Here is a 26,706-nt window from a genome sequence, read left to right as displayed (position 1 = left end):
GTTTATGATACAAACCTAAATCTTAACTTCCAGGATTTCACTCTCATCAAAATGCATCCCTCCTATACAACAACCTGCTAAGACCAGTCTAGTGGAGAAGGTGGTAAAATCCAGGTAACACTTATATGACTAATGGTGTTCTTGGACCTAGCAGCACAGTAGTTTGCAGTAGACAAGCTTTCAATTCTTGGAGGCTCTCACAGCTCCAGCAGGAAAGGCAGCAAGTGATTTTTTCTTTTTTTGCTCATAATAAAGGTCTCTCTTCCTCTTAGAGATTTGGCAGCAGGAGCAGGTTTTGTTTCAAACTACTTTCCAGGGCACTTGAGGCTTTGCCTTCAGAAGAAACATGACTTGCTGTAGAGGGAAGTGTCTAGAAAGAAATGTAAATCCAATCTTCTTCATCCTAGTTAACATGGAGCTGCAGTCCACTACAGATGGTAAGAAACTTTAAAAGTCCCTTTTGTACTGATGGCAGAATAGCTTCTTTAATGCTAATTTTGGTGCAACACTCAGATAAGCAGCAGCAATGAATTTAAACAATTCACTTCTGCTGCAGCAGCTCCAACTACAGCTGACGTACTTTGAAATAAAAGTTGGAAGCTATCACCTTAAAAAAATCTGAATGCATACCACACAAAGCAGTCTGCTTCTTTGACAAAAGTGGAAGTGAGTTTAGTAATTGCAGTTGAGTCTGACTGGTCCAGAACAAACAAACAAAAACCATTTAGTGTAATGGCTGTGTCTGACCAGAAACAAAGTGAAGTGATTTAGCTGTGTGGAAAAAAGCTATCCCAGCTCTTTTTAGGAAGTTGATATACCAAAACAGTAATGAGTTTAAAAGTAGCTTTTGAGTAATAACTTCTGGTGTGGTATCCAAGGCAACTATATACAGATCCAGTGCCCTGTGGCAATTTAACTGGCAGGCTATATGTTCAAGAACCTAACATCTGGGCTGTTACTCACCATCTTAATGATTCTGAGACCAGCAATTATTTTTTAATCAAAGTTAGCCTAAGTTATTCACTAAGCATTTTCAGGCCTCACACTGTAGTGTAAAATATCACATCCAATGCAGAGCCAACAGCCACCTCTGTTCTTTGGCTAAAGAAAAATAAATAGAGTTGCATTGTGCCTCAGTACTGAATATTGGACTAGCTACACACCAATAGCTGGGAGAACTGTTTAGCTTTCAACCTGTCTGCGCTTAGATGTCGTCTTAGCAGGATTCAATGCTACCTAGATTTGAACAAGTAGTTAACAGCTTTTCCATGTAAGTTTAAGTCTGTTTTTAAAACCTGTGTAACTTTTTTGGTAGAAAAATAATTTTAGCTCCACACCTGATATACTATTTTGCACCCTCAACAATGCTAGCAAACAATCCTGTAAATGTGGTCAAATTTCAGGATCTATGAAAGCACTTTACCTTGAAGATTATTATTCTTTCACTGTGGAATGATACTCTTTTTCCAACTTGCTAGCTTCACATATCCTGTGTACTATAAATTCCTGTATAAGCAACACTCATCAAAATCACTTGCAGCTGATTTTCTCCATCCTGCAAGTTTGACTTCTCAGAATGTAACTAGTTTAAATATTAAAAAACTCAACTTCACTGGGAATCATTACAAACTAAACAGATGGAGTGACCTAGGTATTTAGATGCTTAAAGCCTTTGTATACAATCATTTGTATACTTATGCTTTAAATAAATATCTACTGACTTCAAAGTCTCATTGAATGCACTTCTCTACAATAAATAAAAATATTGCATTTCTATCGGCCTGTTTTTGGAGTTGATTTGGAATGTTATTTTGAAAGTTTAAGTCCACCATTAAACAGTTAAGGCTTCAAGCTCTTTAGATTTCAGCATTTTCTTTGCTGCAATAATTGTATTCTTCATCAGCATAGCAACTGTCATGGGCCCAACTCCCCCAGGGACTGGAGTGATGTAACTGGCTTTCTTCTTTACCCCTGCAGGAAGGAAAAAGAATGGTGCATCACACTTTAGAAACAGGCTTTCAAAACCGGGGTCCTCTTGAGAAGCCGCACTAACAAGCAGAAATATTGACAGTCATAACAGGCTAAATTGAAATGCAAAAATCTGTTAACTAGTGTGTAATCTAGTTCTTAGTGAACTAGGTTTGAATGTCAGCAGAATTCAAAACTAGCAAAGACCATCTGTTAAAGTCCCATGCACCGTTTTGTGTAGATCTAAGAGGAGTTTAAACAGTCTGAACATGTGCTGTCTCCTGCCTTTTCTGGGACAGGGCACTGGCAGCATTAAGCCTTAATACCTAAACCTAACATTACATACAACTCTTCAAAAGACAGTTAGGTTGCATGAACAAAGCATGTAATTAAGGTATCTAAACTCAAAGGCACAGCAAGTCATCACAAGGTGGCAATCCTGCATACTATCAGGTGGAGCATTAAGAGAAAGGTTTCTGTGTGCAGCTGTGAAAATGGTGTTAGATCAAGTGACTGAAAACTGCAGATGTTTATGGCATGTCAATTGCCCTGTAGTCCAGGGTTTAACTATGGTATAATGGGAAGCATGGTTCCCAAAGTATTTCTCAAGTATGGTATGAGATCAGATTCACAATCTGCCCTACAATGTAGGAAAGAGAACTTCTCAATGTCAGTCTAAATCAGTTCAGTCATATAAGTGGGGTTTCTCTGCTCTTCTAAAATACTCAAGACATTTAATACTCTTAAAGCAGTAGATACAAAGACAGCCTCTGTACCTTCAAAATCCACATCTCCAACTAGTTTTGACTTGGCAGTAACAGGATCCTGCACTCTGTTTATCCCAACATCAATAACTGCTGCTCCTTCTTTAATCATATCAGCTGTGATCAGATTAGGAATACCTGAAATTTAAAAACCACCAACCAATTACACCATGTTGAGTTGCTACTGAATAAAATTCACAGCTGTAAAACTAGTCAATAAGCCCACTGTAAACAGACAGAAAAGCAGAGTCTCAAAACTAAAAAAGTAAGTATGTCCATCCAAATCATCATATTACCGTTAGAAGCATTTTACAAGATAGTTTGTTATTCTACTCCATTTTATGGATTATGATCAACAGCTTGATTTGTTTTAAAAGTCCCTTATGTCCAAGTTTACAGAATTATGGATAAGTAATGAGAGAAAAAAGTAGGAAAAAGTTATTTACTCCAAGAGCTGTCAAGTAGTTAAAAAAAATTGGTGCTAATTTCCAAGAACTCAATTTCAATTAAGTTTACATAACCAGTTCTTCTGTAGTGGTACATTTGCTTTGTGTTAGTACAAGAGTGTGCCAAAGTCATCAAGTGAATGTAATAAGAACACTATCAAGGGGAAGAAGTGATTATTGGGAAAATTCTCAGTTTTAGTGACAGAAGGCAGTCCTGCAGAGCATGTAGCAGCCATAGTTATCAGTGCCAGAAATGTGGGTAAATAGCAGCTGATGGGGTGGAGCCATGCTTATCAGGTTCTACCAGAGATTTAGGATGGCCAGTTACATAAATTTATGTAACTCAAAAGTCACAAATATCCCTAAGAAGAAATAGTTCATTCTTTAGTGACTGCAATTTGGTTTCAGTAACACTGCCATTGAATGACCTGACACACAGCATTTGGTTTTCCTGATGTCACATTACAGATCTACATTAAAAATGTGTGCATCTTAAAATTGACTGTTTCACTCCTTCTATGCTTTCACCTTTTTCAGTCCCTTGCTGATGGCCCCATACTAAGAGTGGGCTGCCACTACACGTATGGTTCCATGACTAAGCAGAGACCCATCGAAGCTCCTCTGCACATGTACTGTTCATGACACTGCACTAGAAAAAGGAGACAAGATGAGCAGGGACAGGTCCCAGTCCCACAATCTGAGCTATTCCTGGATCTAACCAGATGGCATAAGCTACTGCATGATACATCTCGGAACATTAGCACTGCATCTCAACCCGACTCTCCAGCATCAACCACTCGCATGCTATAATAAAATAGGTCCCTAGCCATAAGGATTTCCAAATACAATTTCACAATGTGATTGTGCTGCCCTTTTACTCAGATACAGCTGGGAACAGGCAAGTCATTTATCAGAGAATGATTCTTCCATGTTCACTTAAAAATTAAACACACTGCGTTGGCTCCAACAGCTCTGTTATATAGGAGATCAGAAGAGGGTCCCCAAACTGCTGCAACTCAAGCCAGCAGTCATCTGGGGTCCCCTCACTCAAACAACTCCCTCTGGCTGCTCCTTGCACAACCACTCCATGCTGCTGCAAGTGCCATCCAGCCTCACAGAGCACAGACTGCACATGCAACATGGGGGACACTGCACCAAGACCTGAAGACATCCTCAGTACACTAATTCCTATATAAAGCAGCATCATTACAGCAAGTTTCTCCCTTGTGGGAATCTTGCCTTTAGTGCAAAGAGTTTAATGGTCTTACCTGCAGCTGCTACCACAATATCAGCCAAAATCGTGTGTTGCTTGAGCTGTTCCTTAGGAGTGTAGCGATGTGATATTGTTACTGTTGCATCACCTGCAAGATTAGTCATAATGAGCATTTACTCAGGTTTTGACATGAAAAATTCTAGATCATAAGATCAGTGTGTGGATCACAACCACTGCTTTTCCCATATTGTTAAGTGGACTGGGGACAAGGTCCTCTTACTGAACCACTGATAAAGGGGGGAAAAATCACTTCACATCAATAAACTTGAGTGCAGTGTGTTTACCCTTACAAGTGCCATGAGATCTTTAGGCACAAATTGGCATGGCCTGCAGTACATACCACCACCCTTACTGCAATGATGAGCAGTGATCCAGTAATCAGGAAACTATTGATCAGTATTATGTTCTACAGCATTCGTTCTTTCCTGCGTCTCCCCTCTTAGTGACCCATTGTAACTAGCCTGCAAACTCTCACAAGAACAGAGCTGTTACCTCCAGGGCGCTCATGTCTGCCGTCGGTATGCAGCAACATTGCAATGGGCATTCCAACATTCTTTGATCTGCCAGCCACTACTACATTCTTCCCCAGGGTTGGAATTCCTATGGGATTGGAAAAGAAGTTAAAACTCATTCAACTTTAAACTGCAAAGGAGATGAAAAGCACTTAAAATGTTGCTCGTATGACCCCTACCAGTTCTCTTGATGATTTCCCACACACCCCAAGGTGTAGCTGGCAGCATTGAATATTGGTCCAGACACATGCGCCCCACATTCACCACATGAAAGCCATCAACATCTTTTTCTGGGATCACAGCATTGCAGATCTTTCGCTCATCAATATGCTCTGAAAAAAGTGTCAACATTAGGGTCCAGCCAACTCCGTTTAATCAGCTGAAAATGTAATTAGCTGAGAATGATCACTTTTGCCTCTCCTGACTTACACTGTACATTCTTCCACACATCCCCAGGTAGCAGAAAACCATGAGCCTATTCTAAAGCATGATAGCAAACTTGAGGCTAACCATGTAACCCAACTATCAGATATTCACGTGTAAATATTTCTATTGCAATCTCAAGAGGCTATATTAGCCCTACAGCTATATGAATTTGACAGGCTTTCCATAGTTCCTTGAATACAAGCAGGGAATTAACCATAGGGATGTCAAATTTACCCCTGTGCATTCAATATTTGTTCAATGAACGTGAAAATATCCCTTTAAATTTGGAGATGGTATTTTTAGACCACCTAGATTGCAGTTGTGTATACAATGCAGTCCCAACAAGCAACCACTACTCCAGAAAGTGGAAAACAGATCTAACCTACGCCCATGTCAACTATATGCACACATTCAACTGCTACTACAAAGGAAGTCAATAAACCAACTTTACTTCACTGAACAGCATCATGGCAGAATGCCATTTCCTTCATACGCTTCACACACAAGAGCCACGGAAGCAGCAATGTCACAGCAGAGCAATACTGTAACTTGATCCCTCACCATACACAAGACATTTGAAAGTCTTCTAGGTAAAGGTGCAAACACAGTGAGCTTGTCTTCACTCGAGGTGGGAGGGGGGTGGAGGAGGTGAGGGAGAGAAGAGATGAAAAGTGTTGACTGGAGAATACCCTGCCCTTGATTTGGTAGGTCTTCACTAAACCCGCTAAATTGACACCCACTGCATGGATCTCCCAGTAGTGAAGACAAGCCCAGTAAGAGCTCCTCAAAATCTCACCAACTCACCAGGTAGGGGAAGCTGCACTAACAGGCCATCCACATTGGTGTCATCATTTAGCTTGCTAATCAAATCAAGCAGCTCCTCTTCAGTGATGGAGGCTGGCTTCAGGATTGTTTCACTGCTGATTCCTATAGTCATTTTAAACACCACATTATTGGAGAGGGTCAAATGTAGATTAAGTCTGGAAATGAACATTCTTAATTCATGCTGATTTTTACACTATAGAAATCATCTCTATTGACAAGTTAGAAGTCTCAATCTTCCATTAACAGATATTACATACCATGGATTTAAATATCTTATATTCAAATAGCAAGATGCAAACCACAATGCTCCTTCTTGGTCTATCATTCAGATGAAGATGAAGCACTCCATTCAGGGCTGTACCTCAATGTTAGATGAAAGCAGACAGACCGCACCGGAAGATGTGGTGGGTTCACTAGGGCTACTGCTAGGCTAAATGGATAAAAGTGTACATGGGCAGCAACCTGAAAATTGTGTATCCTCATCCAGCATATAAGAAGCACAACTTAAACTGGGGTCTTAAATTAGTTAAAGATACTCATTGTTAAGTGTCCTATTAGTTAGGGCACAAAGACAGGAGTGCAAGAACCTACCTACATCAGCAGCTGCTTTGGTTTTGTTAAGTACATAGGAGTGACTTGCAGGATTTTCTCCAACTAGAACCACACTGAGATGGGGTCTCTTGTTACCAGCTGCTACCCATTGTTCAACCTCATGTCGGGCTTCCTGTCTGATCTGCTGAGCCAGTTTTCTTCCAGAAATTATGACTGCATCATTTCTGAAAAATAAGAAAATGTTATCTAAGCAGGGAACCTTTTTTAAAAACATTCACTCCACATTGAATTTTCTACCCAAGCTTCATCCCAATGTTTTAGTCAAGAAAAGAATCTAATGTAGGTCATTACTAATGTAGGTGCTGTTGTACTGAGTTAGACCTATGCACAAATATTATATTCCATTTATAACATTTGTATTGGCCACTTGAAATGGGTTTTATACACGAACCCATTCTGCTCAGCTAGATATCCTGTTTTCTAGCAGCAAAGTTGGAAGACGATAGATTTTTCTGAGGAAAATCACATGATGCATACCCAAGCTAATAAATTAAATTCCATTCTGCAATTTTGCTCTGAGAAGCAATGAACTTTGAAGACCATTCCTAGGCCAGTTTTATATTTGCTGACAGTTCATGTAATACGAGAAAGTTCATGGATTGCTCTCTCCTGGAAAGCCATGCTCCTGTCATGCTTTTGGCCAGTGTACATTTTAAGTTAGCAATCAAGCAAATAAAATTCATATAGCTAAATAATCCTTTTCACTCCCCAAACACAAAGGACTTAATTTCACTTTAGCACAGTTTTCACTATAACCAAAGTTCTTTTAAACAAAATGTGGGAATTTCACTACAGCCAAGTTCTACTGAATCACTTTTAATTCTTCAGTTTAACACTTAGATCTTTCAAAGTGGATAATTTGCACAAGCTAAAATTGAAGTCCATGTTAATTCCCTATCAAAAACCACATTTACAATAATGTACATTATGCAAATTTATCTTGTTTGCCCTTTACTCAGATTTCATATTCCTTTACTAACCATTTTCCACTGAAGTTTATTGTTTTACCAGAATATCTTAGATACATATTATCTTAAAATTTGTTGCCAACAAATATTCTTAGGCTTGTTTTTAATTCTCTTAACATGCAAGTACTGCTGCAAAAACTAACATCAGTGTCATGAGTACAGCTTTAAAAACAGGCTACTGACATTTGATCGATATATGAAATTTTGCTGAAGCAGAGAGAATAAAATACAAGTGTTTATCTTTGACATTTGAGTCATTAAAAAAGCCCCCTACATACATTCCTGGTCTATATTGGTATCAGGAATACATAACTATTGCCAATGCATTCCAGGAAACTGGATAACCACACAGTAGGGAAAGCTGACAAGAAATACTGCTAGCCCAAGGGGTTACACAGCTGCCAATTTACATTAACTGAAAGGCTACACACCAACTTCCTTTACATCTGAACTTCAGGAAATGTATTAATATCACAGCTTGAACAAAAAGCACTCCCTTACCAAGAGCAAAACTTACAAAATATCAGTTTTGTTCCTGCTAGACATTATTATGGCCCACAGCAGGAACGAGGGGTGGTGATACTGAGTTTTTCATTCAGTGGCAAGTGTAAGTAGGTCCCTACCAAATTCACCTCCATTATGGTCAATTTCACAGCCATAGGATTTGAAAAATTGGTAAAGTTCATGTTTTTAGGTGTTGTAACCACAGGGGTCCTGAACCAAAAGGGGGGGATCGCAAATCTGTTGTGGAGGGGTCATGGGATTGCCACCCTCACTTCTGTGCTGCCTTCAGAGTTGACAGAATGGGGATGAGAGGGTGCAGAGCTATCTGTAGCCGTGAGAGATACCCAAGAGCAGCCCTGCATGGAAAGAGCAAGCTCCATCCTGCCCCAGCCATGCCTGGGCTACAGCTAGGAGTCCCCTTTGCTGGGGCACTCCCAGCAGCATAGGGAAGATTGGACACAACTCCACAAGTCTCCTCCAGCTGCAGGAACCTCTGGGGCTGCTGTCCAGTCCCAGAGCGTACTGCAGCAGAGGTAGGCACCTGGAGGTGGGTCTAGTCTCCCCTTGCCCCCCCTCACCTCCAAGCAGCTGTGCAAGGGATGGACAAGTCCTGTCATGCCCCAGCTGGAGCTAGGAGCTCTTTCCTTGGGCACTCCTAGGAACAAGGGGACATCGGATTCATGGAAAAGGCTTATTTCCACGGTCCGTGATGTGTTTTTCACAGCCGTGAAATTGGTAGGGCCCTAACTACAACTCTTGCCCAGTGCTCATGAAGCAATGTGAACACTGCTTGATGCCCAGGCTGTGGGGAGGGATCCAAACAGGAAACGTCCAAATTCTGTAACTCTACAAGTCATTCTGACTGGTCTAATACATCAGCATCACATGCAAATGACTACCAGGGAAAGCATGATGCGCAATACTGTGGTCAAATACTTGTCTGCCTCACAGCTGGGCAAAAAATCCACAAAGGAAAAGTGTATCAAGCCTCTTACAAGACAAATTCAAATTCAAGCTTCAGATACTATTTTAAACTAGCTTTAAGCTAAATAATTTTAAACATCATTTTAAGAGAACCAATTAAATTTGCTGTTTCAAGAACTGCTCTAGGCTGCTTTCCAAAATTATTCACCTTGTAGCTCTAAATTTAGTCAAGTACTTTACATTCAGATAGCCAAAATAGTCCACAAATTTGATTTCTAGGGCTGCTCTCTTACCATCTAAGAAGGAAAGTCATTGCTCAAATAGATTAGGCTAGCATTGTCAAAAAGGAAGAAATCTCAAAGGATCTCCTAATTTGCATTACTGACTGTCTGATATCAAACTTTCCCCTTTCAACAGAAGTTGTCAGAGCACTTCAAACATGCATTAAAAAATACACACACACCAGATATCATAATTCATTTTTCTAGATTGCTGAACAAAGATTTAAGTGACTTTCCCCTCAAAGTCATACTCCAAGTCCTGCCTTCCACTCCCCTTGTTTTAATCAAATGACAATCCTGTCTCCTTTGAGGGTACAATCCCAGGCCTGGAGCTTTAGCCATGGGGCCGTCTCTCTCATTAGGGCCTCAATGAGAGAAAGTAGGCTAGAGGAACCATCACACAGATTGTCTCTGGTCGAAGGGAGTTCAAGGCAGAAATTGATGCCTACACAAATGTAACCGTAAGGAGATTACCTAGATTCCTGGGGCTCTGTGTGCTGGTTGATCAGGGAGGGGCATGCTGTCCCTGCTAAGGAAGGGGAGCCAGTCTGCTCTGCAACCAATGGAGAGTGAGAAACTCTTCCCAGGGAGTTCAGGAGAGGGAGAAGCCATTTTGGAGCAATCTGGACTAGCAACCCAGGGAAAGGGCAGGAGTGGCTGTGTGGGGAGCAGGTGAGTCCCCCAGGCCTGCATGCAGGGTTCCCCCTGAGAACTGGCCTCTGGGGACTTGAAAGCAAGATCCCTTAGCTTGAGCCTTTCCAGCTCCAAAGTGACTTCCAGTTCATAGAGCTTTGTTGGGGAAACTTCCCCCAGCCAAGCTGAGCTAGCCTTCCAGCTCCCTAGGTGAGATCAGTCACCACATGGGCAGCTCTGCTCTGGCTGCTAGTCCAAGGCTCTGCTTGCTGAGTGTATGTGAGCACTGGGGTGGGAGACTAAAGTTTAGGATTTTAGTATAGTTTTGTAATCTCCACCTTGAGCACTTCATGGTAAGGAAAAATCCTGGCACCAGAAGCAGCCTGACTCCTGCAAGAAGAGGATGCCTGCCAGCAGTATCATCAGCCCTCTGCAGTGACTGAGGAGTCCAGAGCCATCTCTGAATCAGAGGATCATTCACAGTTGTTTGTGAGTGCACCATCTTTTAGTTAGCTAGTCAGGGAAATTGTTTGGGAGACCCCTTACTCCCTGAACTGCATCCTTAACCAGGGGGTAAGGATTTGGGAATTTTGTTAACCTGCTGCCTGTTAAATCTGTGGAGGGACTTATCACCTTATCCCACTTGAGTCTCTTGGGCTGTACTGAACCTAGTCAGCCATATTGTTCACTGCTGCACAGAAGATATCATGGTCACAGGTTATCAAGGGCACCTATAAAACACATGTACCAACAGAACACTAATCTGATATTTGCAGTATCAGATCACATGATGGGAAATTCATAGGTATTACCAGTATGGGCACCAGGAACCCTGAGAATAGTGTTTTACCTTGTTATATTTATCTTCTGTTTAATATAATTACTGTGTTAAACATAGTGTTTGTGTTATTTCTTGGAAGTCTCCAACTATCTAACAAGTGGGGGTTACCATGGGATTAGAATTTTTTTCCCCCAAGCTACCCTAGTGACCCTGACATGAAGGTGCAAGCAGGGTGGAGTCACTGCTAAATAAATTCATGTGGGAAGAAAAAAAAACTGCACCCTGCTGAGTGGCAGGATCCAGAAGAACCCAAGCACGTCCATCAAAACCCATAAGGAGATTAGCTCTAAAGAAGGTAACTGGGTGGATGAGGGCACTACACAAAGTAGCTTTGGGTGTGAACATTTCTGTAGGACAACCTGTACTCTAACACACTGCTGCCTCAACACATTGTTTGGAGATTTTAAATGTTTCTCCTTAGATTTTTTTGGGGCACAAACCTCATTTAAATAATTGGATTATCCATCTGTCCAGTAAATGTATTGTGAAATTAATTTATACCTAGCTGACAATCCCAAAAAGCAATCGCCTAAGGAAGTCAAGATAGTTTTTTTAGGTACTACCAAATGTAATTGAGATTATTCCCTCTAACAGGGAAGTGAGCCTACTGGCACCATTTCAAATGCTAAATGCTTTAACCACAGGGCTAAATACTGATTAATATCACTTGAACAGTAAGTCACGAAATGAGTTTTGGGAAGTGCAGCAAGCTGCCTTCTACTATAAACAGAAGTTAATAAAAGAATCTAAGTTCTGGTCGGAGCTACAACGTATTCCTCGCCAGAGAGTCTACAGGAATGCCAAGGCAAAACCTTGGCAACAGCTCTTCATTACATAACTCCATGACTAGGCTTGAGCAAAAAGGGGGAGGACAGGGTACAGGAGCAAGAAGAAAGATGACTAGATGTAAGAGGTGCACAGGAGCCCCAGCCCCTCCCCGCCCAAAATTTTTACCCCCTGATCTGATTGCAATTACATAGATTGACATCAGTGGAATAATTTTCAGATTCACATAAGACCAGAACATAGCTCCATACCTACTGGAAGGAGCATTAACCTCCCTCCCCTCTCCCCTATCCAATGCCCCTCCAAGAGAGTCAAGTCCTGAGATATATCAAAGAGACTAAGGCTACATCTACACTACAACATAAAATCGAAATTACTAAAACCGGTTTTATAAAACCGATATTATAAAATTGATTTTATGCATCCATATTAGGGCACATTAATTCGATGGTGTGCATCCATGGTCCTAGGCTACCATCGATTTCCGGAGCGGTGCACTCTGGGTAGCCACAGTAAAAGAATGAGACCAATAACTTCGATTTCCATCCACACTAACCCTAAATCGATATAGTAATATTGATTTTAGGGTTACTCCTCTCATTGGGGAGGAGTACAGAAATCAATTTTAAGAGCCCTTAAAATCTATTTAAAGTGCCTTGTAGTGTGGACGGTTACAGCGTTAAATCGATTTAACGCTGTTTAAATCGATTTAACTGTGTAGTGTGGACCAGGCCTAAGGGTGAAGAAAAGTTGGAAGTACTCCTTTAAAAGTCTGAAAAACACAAATTAGGCACTTTGCTTCTTGAACAAGCCAGAAACAATTTTAATACACTTGAGACAACACCATTTCACTGGAAGGCAGTTTTGCCAAGTTACAGCATATAGTCACAATTTTCTGTGTGAGTTCCTGAAAGGGGAGGAGCAGTGGAAAGATCTCAAAGCTAGATTGACGCAAGTACTGTAGCATAATGTATTTCCTGAGTGCTAATGGAAACCACAGAAAAAGCAAGGACGACAAAAATACATTTCTTGCTACTTGGAAATGAAGGAACATTCAGAGCTGGGGAACAGTTTGAAGAGTAAGAAATGTTTGGCTCCCCCTCACATACTAAGAATTTAATTAATACATACCATTTTACTTAAAATATACAATTCATTCACATTTGCAAAATGCTACTTTCCTATCACAAGTGATTTTTTGACAACCAAGTTAAGATTTCTCATCAGGATGAGAGCAGGTGAGATTTGTATGTCTGGGCATGAAAATTTTCATGGCTGTACTAATTAATTCTAATAACTCTAAGGCGAACAATTAAAACTGTATCATGAATTAGGTTCTCAGATTTGCAAACAAATCTGAATTATCTAAAGAGTCTCCCTTTCTGGCAGAATGGTCTTTGGCCAGAAAGAAAAGTGCTTATGATGATTTGTAAGGAGAATTCTCCCCACTCCTTTTAGATTTTTCCTTGGCACTAAATTACTCTTCAGCCACAGAAAATTTATTCTCTCCCCTCCACACAATTACACCTCTGCCCCAACCATCACCATACCAGGAGTGTTACAAGGTAGTGGTGGATCCAATTACAAAGGGAGACCAGAAGGGTAGCTAGTGCTTTGCAAGCAGCAAGGTCAGGCTGTGCCCTGGATCTTGAGTATTAGAAGCAGCTGTTCCATGCAAGCACGGAATAAGATTTCATCAGCCTGCAGATCTGCTAGCTGCCACTGGGAGTGCTCAACCAAAGCAAACTGGCCAACAGAGCAGAAGATCCCATTCATTTCAGCAATAGGGTACTTTACGGGAAACAAGTGTACAACAGCAAACCCTGGTTTCAATTTGGGTAAATACAAGTCCTAGCCTGACAGAAAGATTCACAATGTTTGGGGTTTAGCATCCCCCTCCCAAGCATCTAGTATCTGCCTCTGACATAGCTTTCTAGTGTTTGGGGTTTCATCACCACCATACCCACTATCTGCCCAAGACGGGGGTTGCGATCCCTCACAGTAACTGCATGGTTCAGACTTCTCAGTGTGTTGACTTTGCTCCCTGATTCATTCAGCATCTACCCTGGACAGGGCTTCAGTATTTGTGGTTAGATCCCAATATAGCCACCATCTGCCTGGGATGGGGATGCCCAGTTTGGTTTTGCCCCTGGCTGAGTGGCTCCGTGGTCTCTCCACCCAGAGTCAGTTTTTCCTCATTGTTTTTTCAATGGAATAATTGTGTCATTTCTCAGATACCAAAGAGATCACTCCTCCGTCTCACCCCCATCTGCCCCTCAACACCCTGGCTGCACAGTAGCACCTCTCTGGGCTTTACAGTGCCAGTTACCCACCTAATTCAGAGTCCCCCAGCCTACATCACATGATCCCCAAGCAGGTCCCTTTCTTCACCTCACAGGGACCCCCCACCCCCTGCAAAGGGACATCTCCCCAACTCCCCCACGGGAACCCCCGCCTCGCCCACCGGCAGAGACACATTTGCCCCAACTCCCAGTCCCCACCAGGGGACCCCCTCTCACCTCCCCTGCAAAGCGAGTCTCCCTACATTCACCCTCCACCCAAGGGACCCCTATTGCCCCCCCGCAGAGACACGTCTCCCCAACTGCGCCCTTCCACCCCAGGGGACCCCCCTTTCGTCCCCGCGCAGAGACATCAACTCCGCCCCCCAAGGAGCCCCCCCCCAGGACGTCTCACCAACACCGCGCTCCCCCCACGAAGGGACGTTCCCCCCTCCCCGCCTCCCCTGCTACCTGGGCGCGGTGAGGTGCAGCCGCCGGGCGCTCAGGGCACAGCAGCAAGCTCGGGGAGCTCGTCCCGCCAGGGCTCGGAGCAGCAGGCTCGCGGACAGCGCGGTGACCACCATGGCTCAGCTGCGGAGAGACACGAACGCGCAGCCGTTGATTCGCGCGGGTAACCAAACCGATCTGACAAGGCCCCTTATATAGCGTCCCTAGCCCGCCAGGCCCACCCCCATCGGCTGCAGCAGCGCCTATCCTATTGCGCGGGACATACCGGCCCCACGCTGATTGGTGGTCCACCGGGTGACGCAGAGACGGGTGAAACAAGGACAGGGAGCAGAGAAATAACGTAACTGGACTATGATTGGTTGTGATAGTGCTTATCTACAGAACCTGAATAAAGGGATGTGATTGGTGGACACAGGGAAGGGGCAGGCTTTAACACTGGTATCGGTTTGTGATTGGGTCAGATAAAGGGACGCACTAAGGGCCTGGCTATGTATGATTAACAAAAGCTGAACGAGGGCGGGACAAAGCACTTGTGCTGGTTTTTCATTGGTGAACGGGAGCAAGAGGCGTGGCTACTGGCCCATAGAGGGGTATCTAGGGTGGCTGTAAGTGAGTCTGAGTATTGCATAAGCCAGAGGCGGCCGCCGTGGGGCGGAAGGATGCCTGTCTCTGAGCTCAGAGGGGGCTGAATAGGCACCGTCTCCGTTCTGCGCCAGGCGCTGTAGGCTGGCTCCTGCAGAGAGAGGATAGCCAGCTAGTGGCTGTGCAGCCTATACCATCACTACAGCAGAGGGAGCACCTGGCCACAGCTAATACCCTCTGCTCAGCATAGGAAAAGGAAACATTGAGCAAGGGCAACAGGACAAACCTTGTTGTGAAACATCCTGTATAGGGGAATGTCAATCATACCATGCTGCGCCCTGTATTCCAAAGATGGGGGGGAGGGGCAGAGTAGGCTGGAACTTTGCTACATCAGGCTGGCTTAGATTTTTGTCTGAAAAGAGCAAACAACATAGAAGTCACTCAATCTATCTAGATCAAATGTCCAAAGGCAGCTGAGTTCGAGTGCATCAGTTTTTGACTTGAGACACCACATCCAAAAAAACCCAGTGTACACTTTTGAAGATGTGGCTGCTATTGGGAGAGGATGATGAGCTTGGGCAGTCGAATCTCAAACCGTGTGTACTTGTGGTTTTCATTCAAGCAAGATTGGAAGTCTTGGTGTTATTACAATTGCTATGCTTAGACCACTAAGCAGTCCCTTCTGCAGCTAACTAGGGTCTACAGCAGGGGTTCTCAAACTAGGGGTCGGGACTCCTCAGGGGTCATGAGGTTATTACATGGGTGGGTTGTGAGCTGTTAACCTCCACCCCAAACTCTGTTTGCCTCCAGCATTTATAATGGTGTTAAATATATTTAAAAGTGTTTTTAATTTATAAGGGGGGGGGGGGTTGCACTCAGCTCGCTGTGCAAAAGGGGTCACCAGTACAAAAGTTTGAGAACCACTGTTCTATAGTTTTGTTATCGAAATATCGGGTCTGCCTCGCTGAGAGCCAATTAACAGCCTGACAGGGATAAGGAAAAAATGCTTTATTTTGCAGAAAAAGGAGAGCCTGTATCTTGGTACAAAAGACTCTGTCTTACACAAATTTTACAAATCTTTTATACACATTTAGACAAAGACCCTTGCGTGTTAATACTTGATTGGTAAGTGTAAAAAAGACGGTTACTCACCTTTGTAACTGTTGTTCTTCGAGATGTGTTGCTCACATCCATTCCAGTTAGGTGTGCGCGCCGCGCGTGCACGTTCGTCGGAAACTTTTACCCTAGCAACTCCAGTGGGCCGGCAGGTCGCCCCCTGGAGTGGCGCCGCCATGGCGCCCAATATATATCCCTGCCGGCCCACCCGCTCCTCGGTTCCTTCTTGCCGGCGACTCCGACAGTGGGGAAGGAGGGCGGGTGTGGAATGGATGTGAGCAACACATCTCGAAGAACAACAGTTACAAAGGTGAGTAACCGTCTTTTCTTCTTCGAGTGATTGCTCACATCCATTCCAGTTAGGTGAATCCCAAGCCATACCTAGGCGGTGGGGTCGGAGCGAGAAGTCGCGGCATGGAGCACTGCAGATCCGAAGGCCGCGTCCTCTCTAGACTGCTGGACCAGGGCGTAGTGGGAAGCAAAGGTGTGGACCGATGACCAGGTCGCTGCCCGACAGATTTCCTGGATGGGCACACGGGCGAGGAAAGCCAGCGACGACGCCTGCGCCCTGGTAGAATGCGCAGTCACACGGCCCGTAGGGACATGGGCCAAGTCATAGCAGGTCCTGATGCAGGACGTTACCCAAGAGGATAACCTCTGGGAGGAGATAGGAAGCCCTTTCATGCGGTCCGCTACTGCCACGAAAAGCTGGGGGGATTTGCGGAAGGGCTTGGTCCTCTCCACGTAGAACGCGAGAGCCCTACGGACATCAAGCGAGTGGAGCTGCTGCTCCCTGCCTGAGGAGTGAGGTTTCGGGAAAAAAACCGGAAGGAATATCTCTTGGTTGACGTGGAAGGCTGAGACCACCTTGGGGAGAAAAGCAGGGTGTGGTCTCAGCTGCACCTTGTCCTTGTGGAAGACCGTATATGGGGGGTCTACCACAAGAGCCCGGAGTTCCGACACCCGTCTAGCTGAGGTGATAGCTACTAGAAAGGCCGTCTTCCAAGAGAGGTAAAGCAGGGAGCAAGTGGCTAACGGCTCAAAGGGGGGCCCCATGAGCCGGGACAACACCAGGTTAAGATCCCAGGTTGGAGCAGGGGGACGGACGTTAGGGTATAAACGTTCCAACCCCTTGAGGAATCTAGACACCGTCGGGTGAGAAAAAAACAGAGCGACCATCCGCACCCGGATGAAAGGTGGAGATAGCTGCTAGGTGGACTCGCAACGACGATATGGCCAGACCTTGCCCTTTAAGGGACCAAATGTAGTCCAAGATATCGGCTACCGAAACTTCCATAGGGCGGAGATTTCTCTCCACGCACCAACAGGAGAAGCGCTTCCATTTGGCCAAATATGTCGCTCTTGTGGACGGCTTCCTGCTGCCCAAGAGCACCTCCCTCACCGGCGAGGAACAGCGCAGCTCAGAGCCAGTCAGCCACGCAGGAGCCACGCTGCTAGGTGCAGCGACTGCAGGTCCGGGTGACAGAGGGTCCCGTGCTCCTGGGTAACCAGGTCCGGATGAAGGGGCAGGGGAACTGGGTCGGCTATAGTCAGGTCCAGCAGCATGGGGTACCAGTGCTGTCTGGGCCATGCCGGGGCTACCATGATCACGTGAGCCCTGTCCCTGCGTACCTTCAGAAGGACCCTGTGGACCAAAGGGAATGGGGGAAACGCATAGTACAGGTGGGTCGACCACTGGATGAGGAAGGCATCCGCTATCGACCCGGGCTCCCTGCCCTGAAAGGAGCAGAACGCTTGGCACTTCCTGTTCCCCTTGGACGCGAAGAGGTCCACCCGGGGATAACCCCACCTCCGGAAGATGGAGAGGGCGACGTCTGGGCGAAGGGACCACTCGTGTGACAGGAAGGATCTGCTCAATCGATCCGCCAGCGTGTTCCGTACTCCGGGGAGGAAGGAAGCCATGAGGTGAATGGAGTGGGCTACACAAAAGTCCCAGAGTCGTATCGCCTCGTGGCACAGGGAGGAGGATCTGGTGCCGCCCTGCTTGTTGATATAATACATGGTCGTCGTGTTGTCGGTGAACACCGCGACACAGCGACCCTGAAGCTGATGACAGAACGTTTGACAAGCAAGACGGACCGCTCTCAACTCCCGCATGTTGATGTGTAGCCCCACCTCCTCCTGGGACCACAGGCCCTGCGTCCTCAGGGTCCCTACGTGGGCCCCCCAGCCGAGATCTGAGGCATCCGTTGTTAGGGACACCGAGGGCTGAGATGGGTGGAAGGGGAGACCCGCACACAACACTGACTGGTCTAGCCACCAGCCGAGAGAATCTAGGACCCTCTGGGGGATTGTGATTAACATATCTAGCGGCTGCCTTGTCGGCCTGTAATGACTGATGAGCCACAACTGGAGGGGCCTCATGCGGAGCCGAGCGTAATTGGTCACAAAAGTACAAGCCGCCATGTGGCCTAACAGGGTTAGACATGTCCTCACTGACGTTAAGGGGGCTGTCCGCAGCCGATGCACAATCGCCGACAAGGCCTGGAACCGCTGCAATGGCAGCAAGGCCCTGCCCACAGTGGCGTCCAGGACGGCCCCGATGAATTCCACCCTTTGTGTGGGAACCAGGGTGGACTTGTCTGTGTTCACCAAGATGCCCAGAGTGGCGAACATGTCGGTGATCACGCGGACATGGCTGCAGACTTGTTGTTCCGACGTGCCCCGAATCAACCAATCGTCCAGATACGGAAACACGTGGATACGACTGCGCCGGAGCTGCGCCACAACAACTGCCATGCACTTCGTAAACACCCTCGGGGCCGTGGACAAGCCAAATGGGAGGACTGCAAATTGGTAATGAAGAGACCCCACAACGAAGCGAAGGAAACGTCTGTGACGTGGCCAGATAGCAATGTGAAAATACGCGTCCTGCATGTCGAGGGCGGCGTACCAGTCTCCCGGATCCAAGGATGGGATAATGGTCCCCAAGGATACCATGCGGAACTTCAACTTCACCAGGTACTTGTTGAGCTCTCGCAGGTCGAGGATAGGCCTGAGGCCCCCCTTGGCCTTGGGGATCAGGAAGTAGCGGGAATAAAACCCCTTGCCTTTCTCGTTCTCCGGCACCGCCTCTATAGCTCCTTTGCCGAGGAGCGTCTGCACCTCCTGCCGAAGGAATTGCTCGTGAGAGGGGTCCCTGAAGAGGGACGAGGAAGGGGGGCGGGGAGGAGGAAATGAAACAAACTGCAGGCGGTATCCCGACTGCACCGTGCGTAAGACCCAGCGGTCTGATGTTATTAGGGACCACGCCGGGAGGAAAAACGAAAGGCGGTTGGAAAACGGGGGGGAAGGATCCATTGGGGAAACTGTTACTGCGCCCTCGGGCGCACCTTCAAAATGAAGGCTTAGGTCCAGGCGGGGGCTTAGAGGAGCCTTGGTTCTGCCCCCCTTGGTTCCCCGAGTGCTTGCGCCTTCCGTTCCTGCCGCGGCGCCTGTTAAGGTCCTGCCGCTGGCGGAACTGGGAATACGGCCTGCGCTGTTGTTGTTGTTGCTGCGGCCGGAAGGGTCTGCGTTGCGTCACTGGTGTGTGCATCCCAAGTGACCGCATGATGACTCGGTTGTCTTTCAGACTCTTGAGTCTGGGGTCTGTCTTGTCCGAGAATAAGCCTTGGCCTTCGAAAGGAAGGTCCTGTATAGTGTGCTGGAGCTCCGGCGGAAGGCCAGAAACCTGCAGCCAGGAGAGGCGACGCATTGTTACACCCGACGCGAGGGTACGGGCAGCCGAGTCCGCAGCGTCCAAAGAGGCTTGCAAGGACGTGCGTGCGACCTTCTTGCCTTCCTCCAAAATGGCCGTAAACTCCTGACGAGCATCTTGTGGCAGCAGCTCCTTGAATTTATCTGCTGCCACCCAGGAGTTGAAGGCGTATCTGCTCAGCAGGGCCTGCTGGTTGGAGACCCTGAGCTGCAGCGCCCCAGCCGAGTACACTTTACGGCCGAGGAGATCCATCCGCCTGGCCTCCCTGGATTTGGGGGCTGGAGCCTCCTGGCCGTGACGCTCTTTATCGTTGACTGATTGGACCACCAGGGAACACGGGGTGGGGTGCACGTGGAGGTACTCGTAGCCCTTAGAAGGAGCCATGTACTTCCTCTCTACGCCCTTCGCAGTGGGAGGAATGGAGGCCGGAGACTGCCAGATGGTGTTGGCGTTGGCCTGGATGGTTCGTACGAACGGCAGGGCGACTCTGGTGGGAGCGTCTGCCGAGAGGATGGTCACAATTGGATCCTCTATCTCCGAGACCTCCTCGGCTTGCAGACTCAGATTTTGAGCTACTCGCCTGAGGAGGTCCTGGTGCGCCCTGAGGTCCAGCGGGGGGGGGGGCTGTTGGAGGAGGTCCCAGCCACCGCTTCATCCGGGGAGGAGGATGAGGAGACCCCCGGCAAGAGAGTGTCTAACGGTGGGTCTCCTTCGGCCCTCGCCTCTGCCTCAGGAGCCAAAGCGGAGTCTTGATGCTTGGACCCTTCCTCCCCATCCGGGGAGGGAGGGGGGCGAGACAACGAGGCTTCAGGTGCCCTGCGCTCCGCAGTCGCCGGCCTAGCAGGGAGCTGTTGGGGGCCCTGGGCCTGATGATATGCCCAGGGTGTCCAGAATCCCCATTGCTGCGGGCCTTGGTCCTGCTGTGGCGGATCGCTGAACAGCGCCGCCTGCCGGTCGGTGCCCAGCGCGTACCCACTGTCCGTCAGCGAGGATACGGACGGCTGTCTGGAGGGCCATGGCGGAGCGGACCCTGGATGGTAAGGGTCCGCGCGGGCCGGCACGGACGATCGTCTCGGTGCCGGGGACCGGTGCCGGGAGTCATATCGGTGCCGGGACCGGGACCGGGTTCTGTCACGGTGCCGGGATCTGGACCGGTACCGGGCGCCGCTTCGGTGCCGGGATCGGGACCTGCCACCAGCTCGGTGCCGGGAGGTCGACCGGGACCGGGACCTGCCACCAGCTCGGCGCCGGGAGGTCGACTGGTGCGGCGAATAAAGTCTGGATCGGCTCCTGGAATCGCGGTGCCGGTATCTGCGGCTGGAGTCCGACCGCGATCGTCGTGATGTCGACCGGTGCCGCGAGTGCGACCGGTACCGCTGAGGGGAGCGGTGCCGGGACTGCGAGCGGCGGCGGGATCTGGAGCGACCGTGACGTCGGGACCTGGATCGAGAACGTGAGTCCCGGGACGGTGCCGACATCATAGGTTTTCCTCTGGACACGACCCGCACCGGCGGTACCGGGGGTGGCCGCTGAGTGGGCTCAGTCATGGCTATGAGGTCCCGTGCCGAGGCGAAGGTCTCTGGTGTGGATGGCACCACTATCTCAACCCCAGATGTCATGGGGGAGCTTGGCGGCACCGGACTCGACGGACCCGCCGGGCCCGGAGTCGACGGTGCCGGCGGCGCCGCGGCCGATGTTGAGGCCGGGCGCTCCAGTCGGGTCTGCCTGGCCGGAGTAATAGACTTCGACGGCCTAGGCTCTGTCCCCGGTGGCGGAGAAGGTCGGTGCCGGGGAGTCTTCTCGGTGCCAGTGCGATCCGGTGCCGGCGCCGAGATCACGGCCTGCGAAGCCGCCGGGTCAAGTGCCGCCTCCATAAGGAGAGTCCGGAGCCTTTGATCCCTCTCCTTCTTAGTCCTTGGCTTAAAAGCCTTGCAGATGCGGCACTTGTCGGATCTGTGCGATTCCCCCAGGCACTTCAGGCACGCGTCGTGGGGATCGCTGGTGGGCATGGGCTTCTTGCAGGCCGCACACTGCTTGAAGCCCGGCGAACCAGGCATGAGCCGGGTGCCGGGAAGGGCTAAGCCCCCGGCGAAGAACTATTTACAAACTACTTAACTTAACTACTACTATCTACACTTAACAATCTAATTAACAACTACAATAGTGCTAGAGATAAACGATAGATAACAAGGAGAGCTAGGGACGTGGAGGACAGCTATGCCGCGCTCCACAGTTCCAACGACCGACACGGCGGTAAGAAGGAACTGAGGAGCGGGTGGGCCGGCAGGGATATATATTGGGCGCCATGGCGGCGCCACTCCAGGGGGCGACCTGCCGGCCCACTGGAGTTGCTAGGGTAAAAAGTTTCCGACGAACGTGCACGCGCGGCGCGCACACCTAACTGGAATGGATGTGAGCAATCACTCGAAGAAGAACTGCCGGATTCAAGGAATGTCAATGTTTTGCTTTAGGGTTATTTGTACAGGCTCCGTCTGGAGGATTCCAAGGTCTGTTTTGGAACTGCCCCACAGGGAGGCGTGTACCTCTTGTCTGAGTTGTTCAGACAGAACCGGGTCCTCGGCAGCCTGGGTTAATGTGGCACATAGCTGGGGGAGCTGATTCTAAGGCAATCGAAGAATTATTTTATTATTTGTAAAGAAAATCGGAGCACGTAATTTACACAGCAAGTCTTTGCCCAAAAGATTAACTGGGCTGTCAGGAGCCAGCAAAAATGCATGGGAGGCTGAGACACCAGAAATTTCTACAGAGCCTCCTGCAATACAGGACACTTAAACGGCTTTTTGCCTATACCCATTACCGGAATGCTTTTATTTGTAAGGTTTTTTTCTTTTGGCTTAGCAGTAACAGTGGAAAGGGCAGCCCCAGAGTCCAGAAGACAAGAATAAACGGTTCCTCCCAAAGTTAAACGGACCTGGGGGTCAGTGGAGGAACAAACATAAGTGGTAAAGTCATTCGAATAGGTAACATGTGAACCCCCGGGTCGCCGTCATTCCTTACTATTGACAGCGTCTGTTCTGTCCACAGCCATCTGGTATTTAGGTCGGGGCTGTAGTCGGGTGCGTCGGTTTGGGCACTCTCTTTCCAGTGACCAAGTTGCTTACAGTCAGGGCCGTCCTTAGGCATAGGCAGAATAGGCAGCCGCGTAGGGCCTCACACTGCCTGAGGGCACCACTCTCCAGGCAGCCCAGACAGTGTAGAAGCAGGGCTGCTGGGTCGTAGAGAGAGCCGAATGCAGCACAGTCTGAGGAATGGGATTGGCTGCTGGGGTCTCTGCAGGGCCGTCCTTAGACATAGGCAACATAGGCAGCTGCGTAGGGCACCTGAAAATTTGGGGCACCACTGGGTCTTAGTGTCCAGCCTCTTGTTTTCCTATCCCTGTTCTGACCCTTCCTGCAGGCTCTCACAGATGGCTGCTCTAGCCTGGTGAGTCTTCCTTGGGAGGGAATCTAATAGTTAAAAGTGAAAAAACCTCCAGCCTGCCAGACCTATTAGCACAACATTGAAACTGTTAAAGAGACATTCAAGGGGTAATAAAGCCATTTAACAGGCATTTGCAAACCCCAAGGTATATACTGACAGGTTTCAGAGTGGTAGTCCTGTTAGTCTGTATCAGCAAAAACAAGGATGAGTCCTTGTGTCACCTCAAAGACTAACAAATTATTTGGGCATAAGCTTTTGTGGACTAGAACCCATTTCATCAGATGTCCACGAAAGCTTATGCCCAAATAAATTTTTATTCTGTCAGTTTCTGACTTTACTGACAAAAAACAGTTGTGCATTAATGTAATATTTACACAGAACATGTCAGTCTACAGGACCTTAGTTTAAAATTTGCTTTAAAAATATTTCATTAGTGAGCTGGTGAAGATTATAAAATCACATTTCTAAAAAATGCTTCCATAGAGTTTTAGATGCACAATCATCTTTAGCCTTAAATGTGTGGATCTTCACACATAGTTTTTTAAATAAATCCTTCAAAAGACCTCCCTTATCTAAAATACACATTTTAATTACTATAGTTAAAAAAAAAAGTGCTTCCAAGTCTTCCTGTCCTTTCTGTCCATCCCTTCACCACCTCTCCCCCCACTCCCCACTGAAGAGAGCCCTTAAAGGGACAACAGTCCTTCCCTTCCAGATAGCTGGACAAAGAGTTTCCTTTCTTTACTTCTGACTATCCGACAAACTAGTTTTAAAAGAACCCTCCAGCAAAATCAGTACCTTAGTAAGACAAAATCCTTGTTATACCTAGAATCTTTGGAAACATTTTTTTAAAGTTGGTGAAATTTCATAACCATGTCTCTTGTTATGGAGATCACACAAAGTAAATTACTGTTCCCTTTTTCTAAAAGCAATGAACATTGTTATGAACACACTAAAACTCTCTGATTTGTTTCAGTGAGTTAAATATGTAGTAATCTGGAATGCTGGCTTAAGATTTGAGTAAATTTAAAATATAAATTCAACTTAGAAATACTGACGAAGAAAATGTAGAACAGAGAAGAGCTGCATCATGTATTCCATTATATGTAATGTTGTATTCAGCAGGACAGCTGACTCACCCTTACTATGAAGTTTTTGCAAATAAATATCTGACAAACTTCAGGGCATATCAAAAAACCTGTGACTGACATTTTTTATTCCCAAATTTTAGTGCTTTTAATTAGGTACTTTCTTCATGTCCATTCTGCATGAGGGAGAGTGCATGGAAGTCTCTGCGGGGAACTGTGACTCTCCGTCACCATGAGGCAGGCTGGGCATCTCATTATCCTTTGCTGTTAAGTCCCTTGTCCCCCTCCCCCACCAGGTTGTGAGCTTGGGCTGCCATCCGGCACAGGGGCACCAATTTAATAATACTGCGTAGGGCCCCACAAATCCTAAGGACGGCCCTGCTTACAGTAATGATATATTTTATTAGCACGGCTTGGGGCCCCCCCACTCATCCGCTTTCGGTTGCCACCTGGGGGGTTCCCACCTTCCACCTTGTTTTTTACTTCCCACGTTTACAAGGGCTGCTAGCATTTTTACTTGCTTGGTCTCTTGAACTTTATTTCTTGTGTGATACACCCGGGTGGCTATGCTTACCAGTTCTTCCAGAGATTTTCCCTTAGCCCCCTCGAGCTGCTGCAACCGCTTCTTAATATTCGGAGCTGACTGTGAGGTAAAAATAAGCCTGACCGTGGACTGTGTGTCCGCAGCCTTGGGGTCTTTATTAGTAAAAGTACAAAATGCTTTACAAAGTCTCTCATAAAAGTCGGAGGGGTGTTCTTCTTTCCCTGGAACAGTATTATGGACTTTAGACCAATTTAGAGGGTTTTTTTTTTGCTTGTTTTATACCTGTTAAAATATGGGTTAGGAATTTATTTAAGTTTGCCTGGTGGGCTGAATCATTCGGGTTCCATTGAGTAGGGTTAGTAAGAGCTATAATATCGCGTCCATCACCGGCAGCCTCCGCAGCCTCCCTGGCCCCCCTTAGGACCCGCTCCTTCTCCTCCGTGCGCAGTAGGCAATCTAAAAGTTGGCCCACGTCCTGCCAATCAGGATTATGAGATTGAAAAATGGCACGGAATCGCCTGTGAATGACGTCCGGGTCGTCTCTAAGGCGAGGCGTAGTGTTTTGCCAGTTCATAAGATCTGCAGTAGTAAAAGGGACATGGACATAACCGTCTATCACATTCCCATCCGTTGTGGAGACTGGAATGATCCGAAGGGGTGCCTGAATATTAACTGCTTTTTTCCTATAGACAGCTCCCTGTCTCGTACGAGACGGACTAAAGACAGTGGTCAGAGAAGAAGTGTCCCCACCACCTGTTGCTCTACTAGTTAGCTCACTGGCTTGAATCGTGGCTTCCTCAATTTTTATGGGTGGGACCTGTCCTGATACACCTGCTGTCCCAGGCTTTGTAGAGGATACCGAATCCGCCACAGGCAATGGTACTACCGCCGAAGGTGGCCGCAGTATGGGGCAATACATGGGGGAAATATTCTCCCAACAATCAGCTTCGTGAGGGGCAGAGGTTTTCGGGAATAGAGGGGCCTGAATGTGGTCCTTCTTTAAGCGACGATGAGCCTCAATCGTCCCACAAAAACCAATAATCCATTTGACCTGGCGCTTGATCCTCCAATATCAGGCGCAAAGGGATTAAATGAGTCGGAATATCAAAGGAGCCAAACTCGGACCATGCAGTTCCCTGGACTGGCCAATTCTTGGTGTAAAATTGTAAAAAGCGCTTCCTTGTCATCCCTTTTTGAACACCGGGTAGGGACCATTTACTTAACATATAATTTAAAGGACTATTCTTAGAGGATTTATCCAGAGACCCACTCATCTGTCTGCTGACACTCAAACAGAAAAGAGAATTACACAGAGAGCAGAAGGAATTACAGTCTAATTCAGGTTTTTCTACTTTTATTACACTGACCGCTACAGGGGACGGGACAGAAGGATCTCAAAACAACCTCAGAGCTTTCTCGTGCACATGGCTTCCACTCCGAGGAATTACGAACGAGAGGTTCAGTTCCACCCACACTCCTAATGCCCAAATGTATACAGAGCAGAAAAACAACAGTAACCGGTTAAACAGAACAGAACCAGAACCAGATAACCAGGTAAGAGGCCCGCCTCTAACCAGAACCAGATACTATTTCCTTATTTTATTAGGGCTCACCTTATCGGAGCACGAACTCCAGGAGCCGTGGAGAAGTGAGGAAGAGGGGTTAAGCACCCCAGTGGCGCCGCTCCTAGTTCGCCGCAGCCATCTG

The 26,706-nt window shown here is 47.3% G+C and overlaps 1 protein-coding gene across 1 annotated transcript; it reads right to left on the bottom strand.

The window, feature by feature from the left end:
- Window positions 1-986: 986 nt before the first annotated feature.
- MTHFD2 (methylenetetrahydrofolate dehydrogenase (NADP+ dependent) 2, methenyltetrahydrofolate cyclohydrolase) lies at window positions 987-14,682 on the bottom strand. Its single transcript, XM_050940211.1, has 8 exons — window positions 14,514-14,682; window positions 6,806-6,990; window positions 6,194-6,316; window positions 5,143-5,295; window positions 4,944-5,051; window positions 4,447-4,539; window positions 2,745-2,870; window positions 987-1,971 (listed from the first exon to the last, which is right to left on the bottom strand). Exons 1-8 carry the CDS (start codon window positions 14,624-14,626, stop codon window positions 1,832-1,834), a joined length of 1,041 nt encoding a protein of 346 aa, XP_050796168.1. The 5' UTR covers window positions 14,627-14,682; the 3' UTR covers window positions 987-1,831.
- Between the last annotated feature and the right edge of the window lie 12,024 nt (window positions 14,683-26,706).

Source organism: Gopherus flavomarginatus, chromosome 2, assembly GCF_025201925.1.
Source record: "Gopherus flavomarginatus isolate rGopFla2 chromosome 2, rGopFla2.mat.asm, whole genome shotgun sequence".
Lineage (NCBI taxonomy): Eukaryota > Metazoa > Chordata > Testudines > Testudinidae > Gopherus > Gopherus flavomarginatus.
This window is presented reverse-complemented; position numbering and strand designations above follow the sequence as displayed.

Coding starts and splice junctions, on each gene's coding strand:
- MTHFD2 (XM_050940211.1), bottom strand. CDS start 14,626: ATGGTGGTCACCGCGCTGTCCGCGAGCCTGCTGCTCCGAGCCCTGGCG. Junction 6,991..14,513: donor CTGCACCTCACCGCGCCCAG/GTAGCAGGGGAG, acceptor CTTATTTTTCAG/AAATGATGCAGTCATAATTT. Junction 1,972..2,744: donor TGGAGATGTGGATTTTGAAG/GTACAGAGGCTG, acceptor TCCTTCCTGCAG/GGGTAAAGAAGAAAGCCAGT.